Source organism: Schistocerca serialis, chromosome 4 (assembly GCF_023864345.2).
Source record: "Schistocerca serialis cubense isolate TAMUIC-IGC-003099 chromosome 4, iqSchSeri2.2, whole genome shotgun sequence".
Lineage (NCBI taxonomy): Eukaryota > Metazoa > Arthropoda > Insecta > Orthoptera > Acrididae > Schistocerca > Schistocerca serialis.
This window is the reverse complement of record NC_064641.1, coordinates 463,373,851-463,387,871: the sequence shown is the minus strand read 5'-3', so window position 1 is coordinate 463,387,871 and position 14,021 is coordinate 463,373,851. Positions and strand designations below refer to the sequence as shown.

The window sequence follows — 14,021 nt, the reverse complement described above, 5'->3', positions numbered from 1 at the left end:
TCGTCCTCCCGAATGCGATTCCAGTATGCTAACCATTGCGCCATCTTAGTCGGTCCTTACAGCTGTAGGATCTTTGTGTGGTCCTATGGCTGCGTGCAGAATGTAACGTCCCCTCTCTGTTATTGTTTTTTGTTATGGTAGTTGTAGAGATATGAAATTATTGTAGCGGTTTGCTAAGTCAGCCGTACTTCGGAATTTTTCGACATTAAATGGAGCCTGAAACTTGCGTAATAAATACTTCGCGTGAAGTGCGACTTGCGGCACAAACAAAAATTAATTGCGGAGATGCAATCCACAGAATATTAACAGAAAAGCCTTAGAACAATGCGCACGACTGACTAGACACATTCAGAGGGTACGTACATTCGCGTACGAGTGGTTGCGATCTGATGAGAAAGATCTATCTTAATTTTTTTTGTGTAAAATAATTACGTCGTAACACTCGGAGATTGCGAACGTACAATGAGGGTAGAGGCACATACTTTCTATCATTCCCCGTGGTCTGAGTAAAAGAATTGCAGTTATTTAAATTTAAGAATATTTCTTTGTCAATCGGACTCCTATTTTTATACGAAAAGGAAGATTGCAGGTTCTGAATGTCTCGGCGTAAACACATCGAAATTAATCTTAGCGGCCACCAAAGGAAAGTAGTGAGCACAACCACGTACCTCTATTGTTGAGCAGCGCCGTCGTAAAGATCGTCGCCTCCGTCTAAAATTCGCCTTCTCGAATTAACAGAATAATTTGTACTCCATTGGTATGGGATTTAGGCTTGATCTTGACAGAAATTATAAAACACATTTTTCATCATTTAACACCTTCATTTAACACACACATAGACATGAAACTATACAATACGTCTTTACGCCAGCACATCAGAACAAAAAGGGTAGTTAATACTAGAAGTAATAAAAGAATCTCGAAATTAGTCCTTTGTCTCTCAATGATAAAAAAGTTTTTTAGAGTCTTCCTCTGGTATGACAGTCGAACAAATTTTCTTCTTGTATCTTTGAGATTAAATTACAACATTTTTTAGTTCCTTTTCAAGAAACATACCTAAAAGACACACCAGTTTGCAGTTCAGGTGGGTTACCACGGAAATCTTGTGCCGGAAATATAAACGCCTAAGACTAACAAATATTGAACTGTTTATTTGAGGAAAAATGCCGCAGGACTGAAATAATTCAATGACGAAATGAAATTCTTTAAGTATTTCAACTTTATTTATATAGTTTATTCCCGATAACCTGAACATAAGTCTCACGAATGAAGTGATTTGATACTGAACGGTAATTGAGTTTCAGAAGCCTTATATTGAATTCTACCTTGAGTTCTTAACTAGTTAATCAGTTCGTTAGTTATTTCATTTTCCATGAGTCATTTGTAAGATTAATCGTATTTATATGGGACGAGTCATTTTACATTCACACTACATATTCTCATGTAGATATGGCAACAAGCTCACCGTTTATTCATTTTTACTTACAGACATGAAACAATAAGTCCTACCATGCACCTTTAAACACATTACAAAAACAGAAATTCTTCTACGGGACAACCAGTCGTCATGGAGGAAATTCTTCAGACTGTTTTCGAATTTATCTTTGCTGTAGCCTATGTCAGGTGACACTGTTGCGTGCGCTTTTTGCGCTAAACACAGCCTTAATACGAGATAATGAATGTCATTCTTTCTTCTGGAATTGTAACTACATTCATCATTGTACATTTTAACTGCAAAAGATTATTTACAACAGACTTCATAAGGGAATGAATATACTGTGAAGCAGTAGACAGAACGCCTAACTGCTTAAACAAATGTCTGCAAGATGATTGTGGGTGAACCAATATTATTCTTACAGTATCTTTTTGAGCAATAAAGACTTTCTTTCTTGAAAATGAGTTTCCCCGAAACAACATTTGAATGAACATTCACAAAACATGTCAACTTACTGATTTGTCTCTAGCCAAGATTTGCAATCACTTGAAGTGTAAATATGGCAACTAAGTTATTTTAAGAGTTTCAGAAATGTGTCTTTCCCAGTTTTAATTCTCAACAATATGGACCACTACATGTTTGGTTTCCACCCTAGATATTATTTCTTCATCGCTTGTTACACTGACCATTGGCGTTGACCTCTAGAACTGAACATGTTGTGTCTTTTTGAAATTTAGAGAGAGGCTATTCACAGAACTAATTTTGCTTGTTGTATATTAGACGGAAGGTCTCCAAGAAACTTTCCAATCACTATACACAAGTGAGGTTCGATCAAAGTAGAAACGTATCCCATCTGAACTGAAATAACGTTACACTACTCAACCAATACGAAGAGATACCTCCCCTCCCCCCCCCCCCCCCCAACTGACAGTATTCGTTATAGTTACATATACTGAGCAAATACACGATTTATGCAGTGTAACGTATAGAGCTTCCAGAGTGTAATTGATCTTATGAACATAGGACTGATAATTTTGATTAATGTATTCATTCCAGTCCACTTTCTTGATCATGACTACAAACCGTTGCAGGCCAGATTGTGTTTACGTAACGCATTACGACAACAATTCCTAGAGTGCTTTTGTTCTAGACTGAACGTTTAACTAAGTTTACTATATCTGTCATATTACTTTTCGTCGTTTCTATTCCTCTACCCTTTCTATTGCTACCTGTACGGTACTTTACATGCAGTTCAGTTACAGTATCGCTCTCGTCACAGAAAATGAGCCATAGCTTTTGCTTATTTCGCTTCGTTTTGACTGATTAGGCTATTATCTTTGTCATCTGCTGCTATTAGTGCTATCGCAGCAACCAAGACTGCTTCTACTTCTACAAACACAAGTAGCCCATTTCAAATATTCGCCGCGCGGGATTAGCCGAGTGGTCTTAGGCGCTGCAGTCATGGACTGTGAGGCTGGTCCCGGAGGAGGTTCGAGTTCTCTCTCGGGCATGGGTGTGTGTGTTGGTCCTTAGGATAATTGAGATTAAGTGGTGTGTAAGCTTAGGGACTGATGACCATAGCAGTTAAGTCCCATAAGATTTCACACACATTTGAACATTACAAATATTGGTAGGCCCTGTTACGTGACCGATAATAATACTATACCTCCACTTATATCACTTCTAATCACATTTTGGTCGCTGATCCTCAAGGCACACTTAAGTAGTACGTCGTCTTGTATGATAACACACATTTTCTGTTCGCTATAGATTGAGAAATATACACAGACTAACTTCACTATTATTGGCTTGTATAGTTCTCCCGCACCAGATTAACCATGGCCTGGGGCACAGCAATACGTATCTTACTGTCTCGAGATAACATGATGGCAGATCAGAGCGCACCACTTATCTTCCACTGAGGGCCACTGTTTGTTTTTGGGTACTCCTGTGCCCACATACCTTCACATTTCCATTATTGGAATATCTATTTTCGTTCTCGTTCTATCATATAGAGAGTATAGCCTTGTAAATTCGGATGCATCCTTTTGGAACCCTCTGTATAATGTTTAAAGCCTAACGGCACGCTTTGCTGTCAGTTGGAGTAAAAGGTTGCTGATTTCAGCCAACAAGAAATGAAGTGTTGTGGAAGGACTCCGGCGGTTCGTTGAGTCGCAGCTCGATCACTTTTCGTGAGGAAGACAATACTCATCTGCCATATTACCTTACAATGCAAACTGAAGTTGATGTTAGACCAGCTCCACCGTTGAGTTTACCACTCCGAAAGAGAGAGGTGGTCAACAACAGCGGCCGTGCGGTTAAAGGCGCTTCAGTCTGGAACCGCGTGACCGCTACGGTCGCAGGTTCGAATCCTGCCTCGGGCATGGATGTGTGTGATGTCCTTAGGTTAGTTAGGTTTAATTAGTTCTAAGTTCTAGGCGACTGATGACCTCAGAAGTTAAGTCGCCTAGTGCTCAGAGCCATTTGAACCAACAACAGCGAACAGTTCGGCATTCTTACAAATTGAGCAGTTTTATCAAATGGTCGTCTAGCAACAAATAAAGTTTGATGGGAACTTTGTCCGAGTGGGATGGCGCAGTGGTGAGAAATAACTCGCATCTGGGAGTTTTGCAGCTCAAATCGCCGTCTGGCCATCCATGGTTTCCCTAAATCGGTTAGAGCAAATGCCGGGATGGTCCCTTTTATTAAACTCATGGCCGATTTCCTTCTCCATCCTGCCTCCATCTACGTCTATGTTCCGTCTCTAATGATTTCGTAGTCGGCGGGAAGCTAAACTTGGAATCTTACTTCCTTCCTTTTTCCTCACATTAGTTTCGCAAATGCGCGACATTGTGACATTTTCGTCATTTATTTACTATTTAATGACTGTTAATTCGTCTCGAGTAAATAATCCACCGGCCATTTGAACTCTGATGTTTCATTCTTTTTCTCTAAAGCTGTAATGTAGTATGCCTTTTTGCAACTGCTCTGTCGTCCACTCATGGTCATTCATTTAATGAGGTAGCTTTTGAAGCTATCTTCTCTCTTTGCTAACGCTGAAGTACAGTTGTGAGCAAGTTCACTTTTTTTTTCTTTTTTTTTTGCAGTGGTATCATTTCCCTTTATTACACGCAGTAACACGCGGAGGTCTAGCGTGGGCTGTAATTATCATATGGCAGCGAAACTTGGTTGATATGCTGATACGTTAAAGCAGAATCGATTTACGATGAAAAAAAAGTTTGTTCCAATTGTGGCCACCAGGCGCAAATCTGGCACTGTACACTGTATGTCGGTATGACGTCCACGCTGTCATTTGACAAGCCCTAACGTGAGTGAACAGAGACCATGCGCTGTTACTGAAACTGTTTTATGTGAACGGCAGCAATTAAAATTCTGCATTGAGAGAGTATCGCTGACTGAAGGTCTGCGGAGAGTCGCGATGTCATTAAATTGTTTAGAAAAAGTTATGACGAAATTTTATAACACGGGTGAGCTTGATATGGTACCTGGAAGAGGAAGGACTCCTATCCCGATGGATGTTATTGACGAGATTGCTGTTGCTGTTAACTGACCATGCAGCACGTGCCCTGGGTAGCGCTAGTGTTCGTGCAGTGTCAAGAGAGTTGTCCATCCCGTGGTCAACAGTACGGGAAGTTCTGCTGTCTACTTTACCCTCATACCCGTACAAGATCCAGACGGTACAGCAACTGAAGCCTCATGATCCGCAGCAACGTCCTGAACCTGCTCTTGCTACGGTCGCAGGTTCGAATCCTGCCTCAGGCATTGATGTGTCTGACGTCCTTAGGTTAGTTGGGTTTAAGTAGTTCTAAGTCTATGGGATTGATGACCTCAGATGTTAAGTCTCATAGTGCTTAGAGCCTTTTGAACCATTTGAACTTGCTCTTCGCATTATGACGTGGATCGAAGTTCATGACGTGTGACTAGGCAACATTCTATGGAAGTGACGAGGCACATTTTACACTAGATGGAGCACTGAATACACAGAACTGCCAGATTTGGGGTGCGTGTTGTGCACGAAGAGCCACTGCACTGCCGTATGTAACTGTATGATGTGGACCCACAAGCACCTCTATTCTTGGTCCGTCCTTTTTTGAAATGAATACGGTCAAAAAGCCTGTCGGGTGCACCGTGACGTTTGCACGTTATCGAGACATCCTCGTACATCGTGTGATTCCTGCTTTGGAAGAGCGCAGCTGTGTGGAAACCATGGTTTTAATAGAAGGTGAGGCAACACTTCATGTCGTTCACTCAGTGAAAGATCTGCTTAATGCAGCCTTCGACGAACGTGTTACTTCCAGAGATTGCTCAGATGCATGGCTTGGAAGATCAGATGATCTGAATCCATGTGATTATTGTCTCTGGGGATACTTAAAAGAACGCATTCACCAGGGACACGTTCGGTCTCTACCTGATCTGATGGCGAGTATACAGTTGTTCATATTCCATCGGAACTGCGGCGAGCAATTGTTGAACACGTCGTTTTACGCATGTAGCATCTCGTCGATGTCTCCGATGTTCATACTGCTGTGACTAATAATAATATCAACGTTATGCCTGCCGGCCGCGGTGGTCTCGCGGTTCTAGGCGCGCAGTCCGGAACCGTGCGACTGCTACGGTCGCAGGTTCGAATCCTGCCTCGGCCATGGATGTGTGTGATGTCCTTAGGTTAGTTAGGTTTAAGTGGTTCTAAGTTCTAGGGGTTGATGACCGCAGCTGTTAAGTCCCATAGTGCTCAGAGCCATTTGAACCATTTTTGAACGTTATGCCCTTCTTACTTGTTTGACCTTTTATGCCCACGTCCCTTTCCTAATTCATTACATATGGAAACATTTCTACATGTAAATGACAATTAATTGAAACGCCGACAGGTGTTGTTGACATACCTTGACGGGGACAGCTGAAAATGTATGCCCCGACTGGACCCGAACATGGGATCTCCTACTTACACGGCAGACGCTCTATCCATCTGAGCCACCGAGGACACAGTATCTATTAGGAACATTACGTATGTAGATTGTGGACAGTTGGGAATGTGGGTCTCACGAGCAGCGTGCAAGGGATAATTCCCAGCAGTCGCGCTATTCATCTGTGTCCTCGGTGTCTCAGATGGATAGAGCGTCTGCCATGTAAGCAGGAGATCCCGGGTTCGGGTCCCAGTCGGGGCACACATTTCCAGCTGTCCCCATCAAGGTCTGTCAATAACACCCGGCGGCAGCTGAGGGTTTCAATTAATTATCATTTATTCTAGAGAAGCTGCACGGTCATCAATGGTACCTGTTCTTTCGAGAACAGTTACTATCTTCATATACGTATTTCTACATGTTTTTCTTGCGTTCACAGCGCCAGATTAGAACCTGGTGGCCAAAATTGGAACTAAATTTTTCCATCATAAATCACTTCCGCATTATTGCATCAGAATATCTACCCAGTTTGGCTGCCAGAAGATAACTACAGCCCACACAGGACCTCTGTGAACAGCTGCCTTTAATTATAACTGCCTGGTATTATAGAGTTATCTGCCAAATGGCACCTTTATTCATATTGTGGGCGTAATATTTACTATGAACACTTTGTATCTTCTCCATTGGGTAGTTACTCGACTTTAATTGGCCCACTTCTGTAATTCACACACCATCGAATTGCTCAGTCTCAATATTTTGTAAGCCCTTCCAGTTTCTCCGTTTGCACGGAGCCAGTGCTGCAACTAGACGTACCACACGTGAGCAGATGTGCGGACGCCGATGTTTTCGGCCCTTGTATAGTGATGATTACCGTTGGTCATGTGACCACCATGTACCATAGAGGGGGCCCGACAACCGTGCAAGGGACCACCGAAACCGACCGCAATTAAATAAATAATAAATGCAAGCACGCAACTGACGGTGTTATTCATGACTTCAAGTATGGAAGTAATGATTGCTTGTCTTGACGAATGTGACAGAAAACCACGCTCAATGTTATTTCACGACTTTAGATGTTGTTAATCAAGTTTCGCAAAAAATATGTCTGGATAGCGTGCACGGCTATGCTGTGACTACAATTACTGTCAAAGATTAACATCTTCTAATTAGTTTTCAGCTGAAGTCGATGTATTACTGTAGGCCTAAGCTATGAACTGTTGGCCTAAGTTATGTTTTTCTAACGTCTGAAGACAGTATTCAGCAGGACACAGTTGTAACAGTACACATTCAAGATTATTTCCGTTGTCTGTTCTCTCACCTCTGCGTCAGTTCATTACCATCTCTTTCTTTAAAATTTTCGTCGCACTGAGTAAAATGGAAAAAGGAAAACAATCATTTCGTAACTATTCTATTTTCACTTTGAAATGTGTGTAATGAACACACCTCGTTGCACAGTATAACAAACAAAATTATGTTTTGTCGCCATTTGTTGTCTTAAGTTCATGTTATGATACATCCAACTGCCGTAACGTATAATTAGTAATTAATATATAAGACAGGTAGCTGGAAAATTTCATTGAGAAATATTAAGTGTTGTATCCAGGGAACGATTCTACAATGATCCGTTTAAGGTGTCTAACTAAAATCGGTTATGTATTCGTATTTGGAAAGGGAATATGCGATGAACAGAGTATATGCAGCATACCCTATTAGACATTGTAAATCTGAGTAAAGTGCTTTCCTGTGGGACTGCAGTGCATTGACTACACTTTTTCCTTTGCAGGTGGCGCTGATATGGGTGCTGTTTGCTACTGCAGCCTTCGCAGAGCCTGAGAAGCCTCCGCAACCAGTAACGTTCCTGCGTCCTCCCTCGCCATCGTCAGAACCCCGTTCTGTTGTGCAGAGGGTAGCTCGATGGTTCTTTTCCTCGGGTGATGATGAAGCTGGGCACCATGAGGACTACGGTCGACCGCCGCCACCGTCATCACCGCCTCATCCATCCGGCTCCCATGGACGACATGGTTCACTCAAGTCCAACTATGGCCCACCCAGATTCAAATACGGTCCTCCAAAGCCACCTACCACTCATTACGGTCCTCCAAAGACATCGAATCAACATGAATTCCCCAGCGGCCCACCACCTGGCTTTTTCATCTCTCGTCCTGAAGGAAAACCGTCAAAGCGTCCTGATCTTGGAGGCAGTGACTATTTGCGATCGCCAAAGCCCCCAGCAAATCAGTATGGACCTCCCAAAACCCCTTCCTCTAGTTACGGCCCACCTAAACCTACAAGTAATTACGGTCCTCCCACCAATGCACACGGTGGACCATCTGTTTCTTCCCCAGCCAGCTATATATCGCTGAAACCTCCCAGTATATCTGGACCTCTATTAACTCCTCCATCGATTCATTATGGCTCACCAAAGCCTTCTGGTAGCAGTGGCCAATCTTCAATATTTCATGGGCCCCTCCGGCCATCAAGACCACCATCACCAACATATGGATCTCCAGGACTACTTACATCTCACAGGCCTCCATCGCCAGGGTATGGTCCACCCCGATCTCCAGGAATTGTCAGTCATCCTAAACCACCAAAAAAGGACTGCAATCCATGCAACAGGGTTCCTTGGGTTCCGATGTCTGTAGGAGGAGTATCAGATCTGCCTCCATCTTCTTCTGCATCATCAGGTGGGCTTTATTTGCCGTCACCATCAAGCTCATACGTACCACCTCCACCTCTGAACATTCCTGATGCCTCTGCTTACAATTCAGGAAACGCAGCTGTTGGCATAGAGGGACACATTGGAAGTGGATCTAATGGACAAAGTGGGCACATTCACACTTCACATACCAATTCAAACGGATCTCCTGGCAACTATGGTCCTCCGCCTATTCCACCCTTATTACAGATTCCAAACATACAATACGGTGCATCAGAATCTACAGCTTCTGCATCGACAGTAGGAAGCATCCAGCAAGGTTCAGCTTACTTACCTATTATATCGTCGTCTCAGTCACATCAACAGACTGCTGCAGCAACGCAAAATGGAATTTACGGGGGTTCAACAGAAGGAGACCAATCTCTGGACGTTGTGAAGTCTGTAACATTGCTTTCCGAATCTTATCCTCCTACCATCAACACTCCAGGGCAGAACAGTCAACTGTACCAGTCTCCTGTACACCTTATACCAGCAAGTAATCCTAACTGGCCGTCTCCACCTACAGCTCACTCATCAATATCAGAGGCAGGAAATAATGCATTTACTGACCAGCATACATTAGAATCTGAATTTACTCAGCATACCAAAACCAAAGGGCATGGAGGAAATGAACTAGAAGTTATAAAGAGCGTGCCACTGGCAGATTTTGTGTCCTCAATTGAGTACCCAATAGAAGTCATACAGTCTCCATCTTATGTAGATGTATCCCCAGATGCACCAGTTGACAATGATGGAAACAGCATCCATTCTGCAGAACAGAAAGTTAGGGAAAATCCTGAGTATCTTCCGAAGAATGAAGAAATAGTAATTGGTAAACCGGTTCTGAAGGGCGAACTAAATATAAAACAGGTTGCACAGAGCACGAGCAATGAAGGATATAAAAATCATAATGGTGATGATTCTGGAAATCTGAGTAACAATGTTAATCAGCAAGGAGAAAATGATCAGAGCGATCAGAAGCAAAGTGGGTCTATAAAGCAACCCATCAACGTAAACTCAGTTGTTAAGGACCAAACAGAAGGAAGTGACCTAAAATCGGAAGGGAATAATTTTTATCTCGGGACCACACACCAGAGCCCTCAGTCATTCTCCTTACCATCTAGCCATTATTCAAATGAGAACTCGTTTAACGCAGGAAACAAGAACATTACATTCCCACAAGATGTGCAAAGCCAAACAAAGGATAATAAGTCTGGGTTTGGTGTGAGTACCCAACAGCACAGTACTTCCATAGACAATGTATATGGTCAGGACCATAGCCAGACCAACGACCAGCCTCTTCTTGAGCAAACATCTGGACTAGATTTTCATCAACAATCCAACGTGCTTCTACAACCGCCGCGTCAGCAGAGTGGAAACAATTATTATTTGGTTCCACAGGTCCAGAATGTGTTACCATCACAGAAAACACCATCTTTGCTCCAAAGTGGCTTCGTGAAGCCGCCAGAAGGCCAGAGAGTCATTGTCGATATACAGCCATCGGTGCAAACGTCTGCTCAAGGAGCATCACTCATTTATCAGATCAACAATCTGAAGGCTCCACCACCAACAGCTCCATTTCCCAATGGATTTCCCAACCGTCCGACACAGACGGCAGTATTTGTGTCCTTCCAGAATGGGTTACAAGGCGCTACTGCTCCTCAGAGCGTCCCACCAACTGTCCCTCCTCCTGGCCCAGGGCCAGTACACGATTCCTTCGTGAGACCACCGAATTCCTTTCGAAATCCACTCATTGCGTTCCAGAGTCTCTACAAACCTGACATTCCCGCTCAATTTCTGAACCCTCCAGGCATCAATCCACCACCTATCTGGTCACAGTCGGCTGAAGATTACAGTGCTCCATGGGCAAACGCTGGAGGTCCTCCACCTTTCAAATACCTCCCTGACAGTAGTGCTGTAGCTTCGTTCTCCAGTCCTGGGCTATATCCACCCCCACCAGTACCACTGCCGCAGCAGGAACCTACCCAACAGACCCCTCAACAGGGGCACAAAAGGCCAAAGAAGATTCAAGTAATAGTTCCATACACATCGTCCAAAGACCTTGCTCAATTCCCCTCTGCAGGCAGTCAGAATGCAGCGGACCTGAATGCTGGTCCGTGGACACCCGTACCGCAAACTAACCAAGGTGTGGCCGTATCAGAACAGCGGCCTGTCCCACAAGTCAACTGTAGTGATCCACAGAAACCTTGGCAAGGCTACATTTTCTGCTACCCATCTCAGTTTTACATTTCGCAGCCTTCAGATAATTCACAGGATTACCAACAGCATCAGGAAACCAGACCAGCGACGCAGAAAGTCACCATTCAGAACCACCCACAACTGAAAAATCACCAGACAGTCTCAAAGACAGGAGAAATTCAACACATTTTCGCATCTAACATTCGTGAGCTACTGCGCGGTGAAGAGGAGGTGAAGAACGTAACTGAGGACACTCTTCTGCGGCTCCAGAAGAACATTGACGAATGGACGGCACTGGCCTACTCCAAACACAACAGAGCAGAGGAACGCAAGACGACGACACCAAAACCACCAGTCAGTGCCCTCCGACACCGCTTAGTTTCGTCCAAGCAGATCCCAGAAGAGTACCTGACGACTACACCACTGCCGTACGACGATATCAACCAGAATGTGGAACCTTTCGCACCGACTGCCGTCCCTGCCCTGAAGCCGAGCACTGCTTCCAGTTCGCCCCCAATTTCTAGTCGTTTCTTCGACCACGAAGCTGCGGGTAGCCACAGCCACGCAGTTACAGCCAACGCGTACGACAGACCATCGCAGAAGGAGACGAACGGGGTCAGCGAACCTGTGGACCACAAATGGAAGTTTTTTGAGAATAACCTAGTACTCCCAGAAGCCGTGACTGTGTTAACTACAACGGTCGCATCGACTGCAGCCACTGTCACGCCCGCAGAAGAACAGGTCACCACGGAACCTGCAGAAGAGCGACAGAAAACTGATACAGAGCCGGAAGTGCCGACTACGCCACCGCCGACGACGCAAGCGCCGTGGACCAACCTGCAGGTGTCAATCTCGCCAATCACAAAGGAGAGGGTGTACGTGGTGACACCGCTCTCGTCTTGGGAACAGCAGCAACTGGAAGGGACGACTACGCCGACAGCGCAGCGGAGGTACACCCCGGGGGAGTCGTACCGTGAGGGCAAGTCGCAAGAATTCGACTTCCACTCGCCGCGGTTCGTCGTGAGGCCTACGCCGGCGACCACGCTGCCACTGCAGACGCTTTTCTCGGCGGCAGACGGCGGCGCCCGAGCAGATGAGCGCAGCAGTACCGTCCACGAGGACGCCAACAGCACGGCCAGCGCCGGCAACACCCTGTTCGACGACTTCGTGTCGTTATTCAGCACAGGTAATATAGCAGCAAGTAATCATCACTTCCCTTTATTTTGTTTTGTTGAAGTTCATTTCTTTATCTGCAACTTCACCTGATCTCTTCTACTGAAAATCAGATTTACAGTCTGTCTACTAAGAGCGTGGACCACATTACACACAGATGGTAAAAGATGTCGCCCTAGTTCTTTCACAACGCAACGCAGGGAAATTTTTCCTTTATCTACATCTATATGGATACTCTGCAAATCACATTCAAGTGCCTGGCAGAGGGTTCATCGAACCACCTTCACAGTTCTCTATTACTCCAATCTCGTAAAGCGTGCGGAAAGAATGAACACCTATATCTTTCCGTACGGCCTCTGATTTCCCTTATTGTATCGTGGTGATCGTTCCTCCCTATGCAGGTCGGTGTCAATAAAATATTTTCGCATTCGGAGGAGAAAGTTAGTGATTGGAATTTCGTGAGAAGATACAGTCGCAACGAAAAATGCCTTTATTTTAATGATTTCCAGCCCAAATCCTGCATCATTTCTGTGACACTCTCTCCCATATTTCGCGATATTACAAAACGTGCTGCCTTTCTTTGAACTTTTTCGATGTACTCCGTCAGTCCTATCTGGTAAGGATCTCACATCACGCAGCAATATTCTAAAATAGGACGGACAAACGTAGTGTAGGCAGTCTCCTTAGTAGTCTGTTACATTTATAAGTGTCCTGCCAATAAAACGCAGCCTTTGGTTAGACTTCCCCACAACATTTTCTATGTGTTCCTTCCAATTTAAGTTGTTCGTAATTGTAATACCTAGGTATATAGTTGAATTTACGGTTTTAGATTAGACTGATTTATCGTGTAGCCGAAGATTATCGAGTTCCTTTTAGCACTCATGTGGATGACGTCACCCTTTTCGTTATTTAGGTTCAACTGCCACTTTTAGCACCATTCAGATATTTTTTCTAAATCGTTTTGCAGTTTATTTTGATCTTCTGATGACTTCATTAGTCGATAAACGACAGCGTCATCCGCAAACAACCGAAGACGGCTGCTCAGATTGTCTCCCAAATCGTTTATATAGATAAGGAACAGCAAAGGGCCTATAACACTACCTTGGGGAACGCCACAAATCAGTTCTGTTTTACTCGATGACTTTCCGTCAATTACTACGAACTGTGACGTCTCTGACAGGAAATCGCAAATCCAGTCACATAGCTGAGACGATATTCCATAAGCACGCAATTTCACTACGAGCCGCTCGGGTGGTACAGTGTCAAAAGCCTCCCGGAAATCCAGAAATACGGAATAGATCTGAAACCCCTTGTCAATAGTACTCAGCACTTCATGTGAACAAAAAAAATGGTTCAAATGGCTCTGAGCACTATGGGACTCAACATCTTAGGTCATAAGTCCCCTAGAACTTAGAACTACTTCAACTTAACTAACCTAAGGACATCACACACACCCATGCCCGAGGCAGGATTCGAACCTGCGACCGTAGCAGTCCCGCGGTTCCGGACTGCAGCGCCAGAACCGCTAGACCACCGCGGCCGGCCATGTGAATAAAGAGCTAGTTGTGTTTCACAGGAACGATGTTTTCTAAAC

The 14,021-nt window shown here is 44.3% G+C and overlaps 1 protein-coding gene across 1 annotated transcript in view; it reads left to right on the top strand.

Annotated features, from left to right (window-relative positions):
* LOC126474537 (uncharacterized) overlaps window positions 1-14,021 on the top strand; it is a 183,120-nt gene that overhangs the window by 130,672 nt on the left and 38,427 nt on the right. Inside the window, exon 4 of the mRNA XM_050102009.1 lies at window positions 8,141-12,440. Within this exon, the coding sequence (XP_049957966.1) occupies window positions 8,141-12,440 (4,300 nt within the window). The remainder of the gene's footprint in view (window positions 1-8,140; window positions 12,441-14,021) is intronic.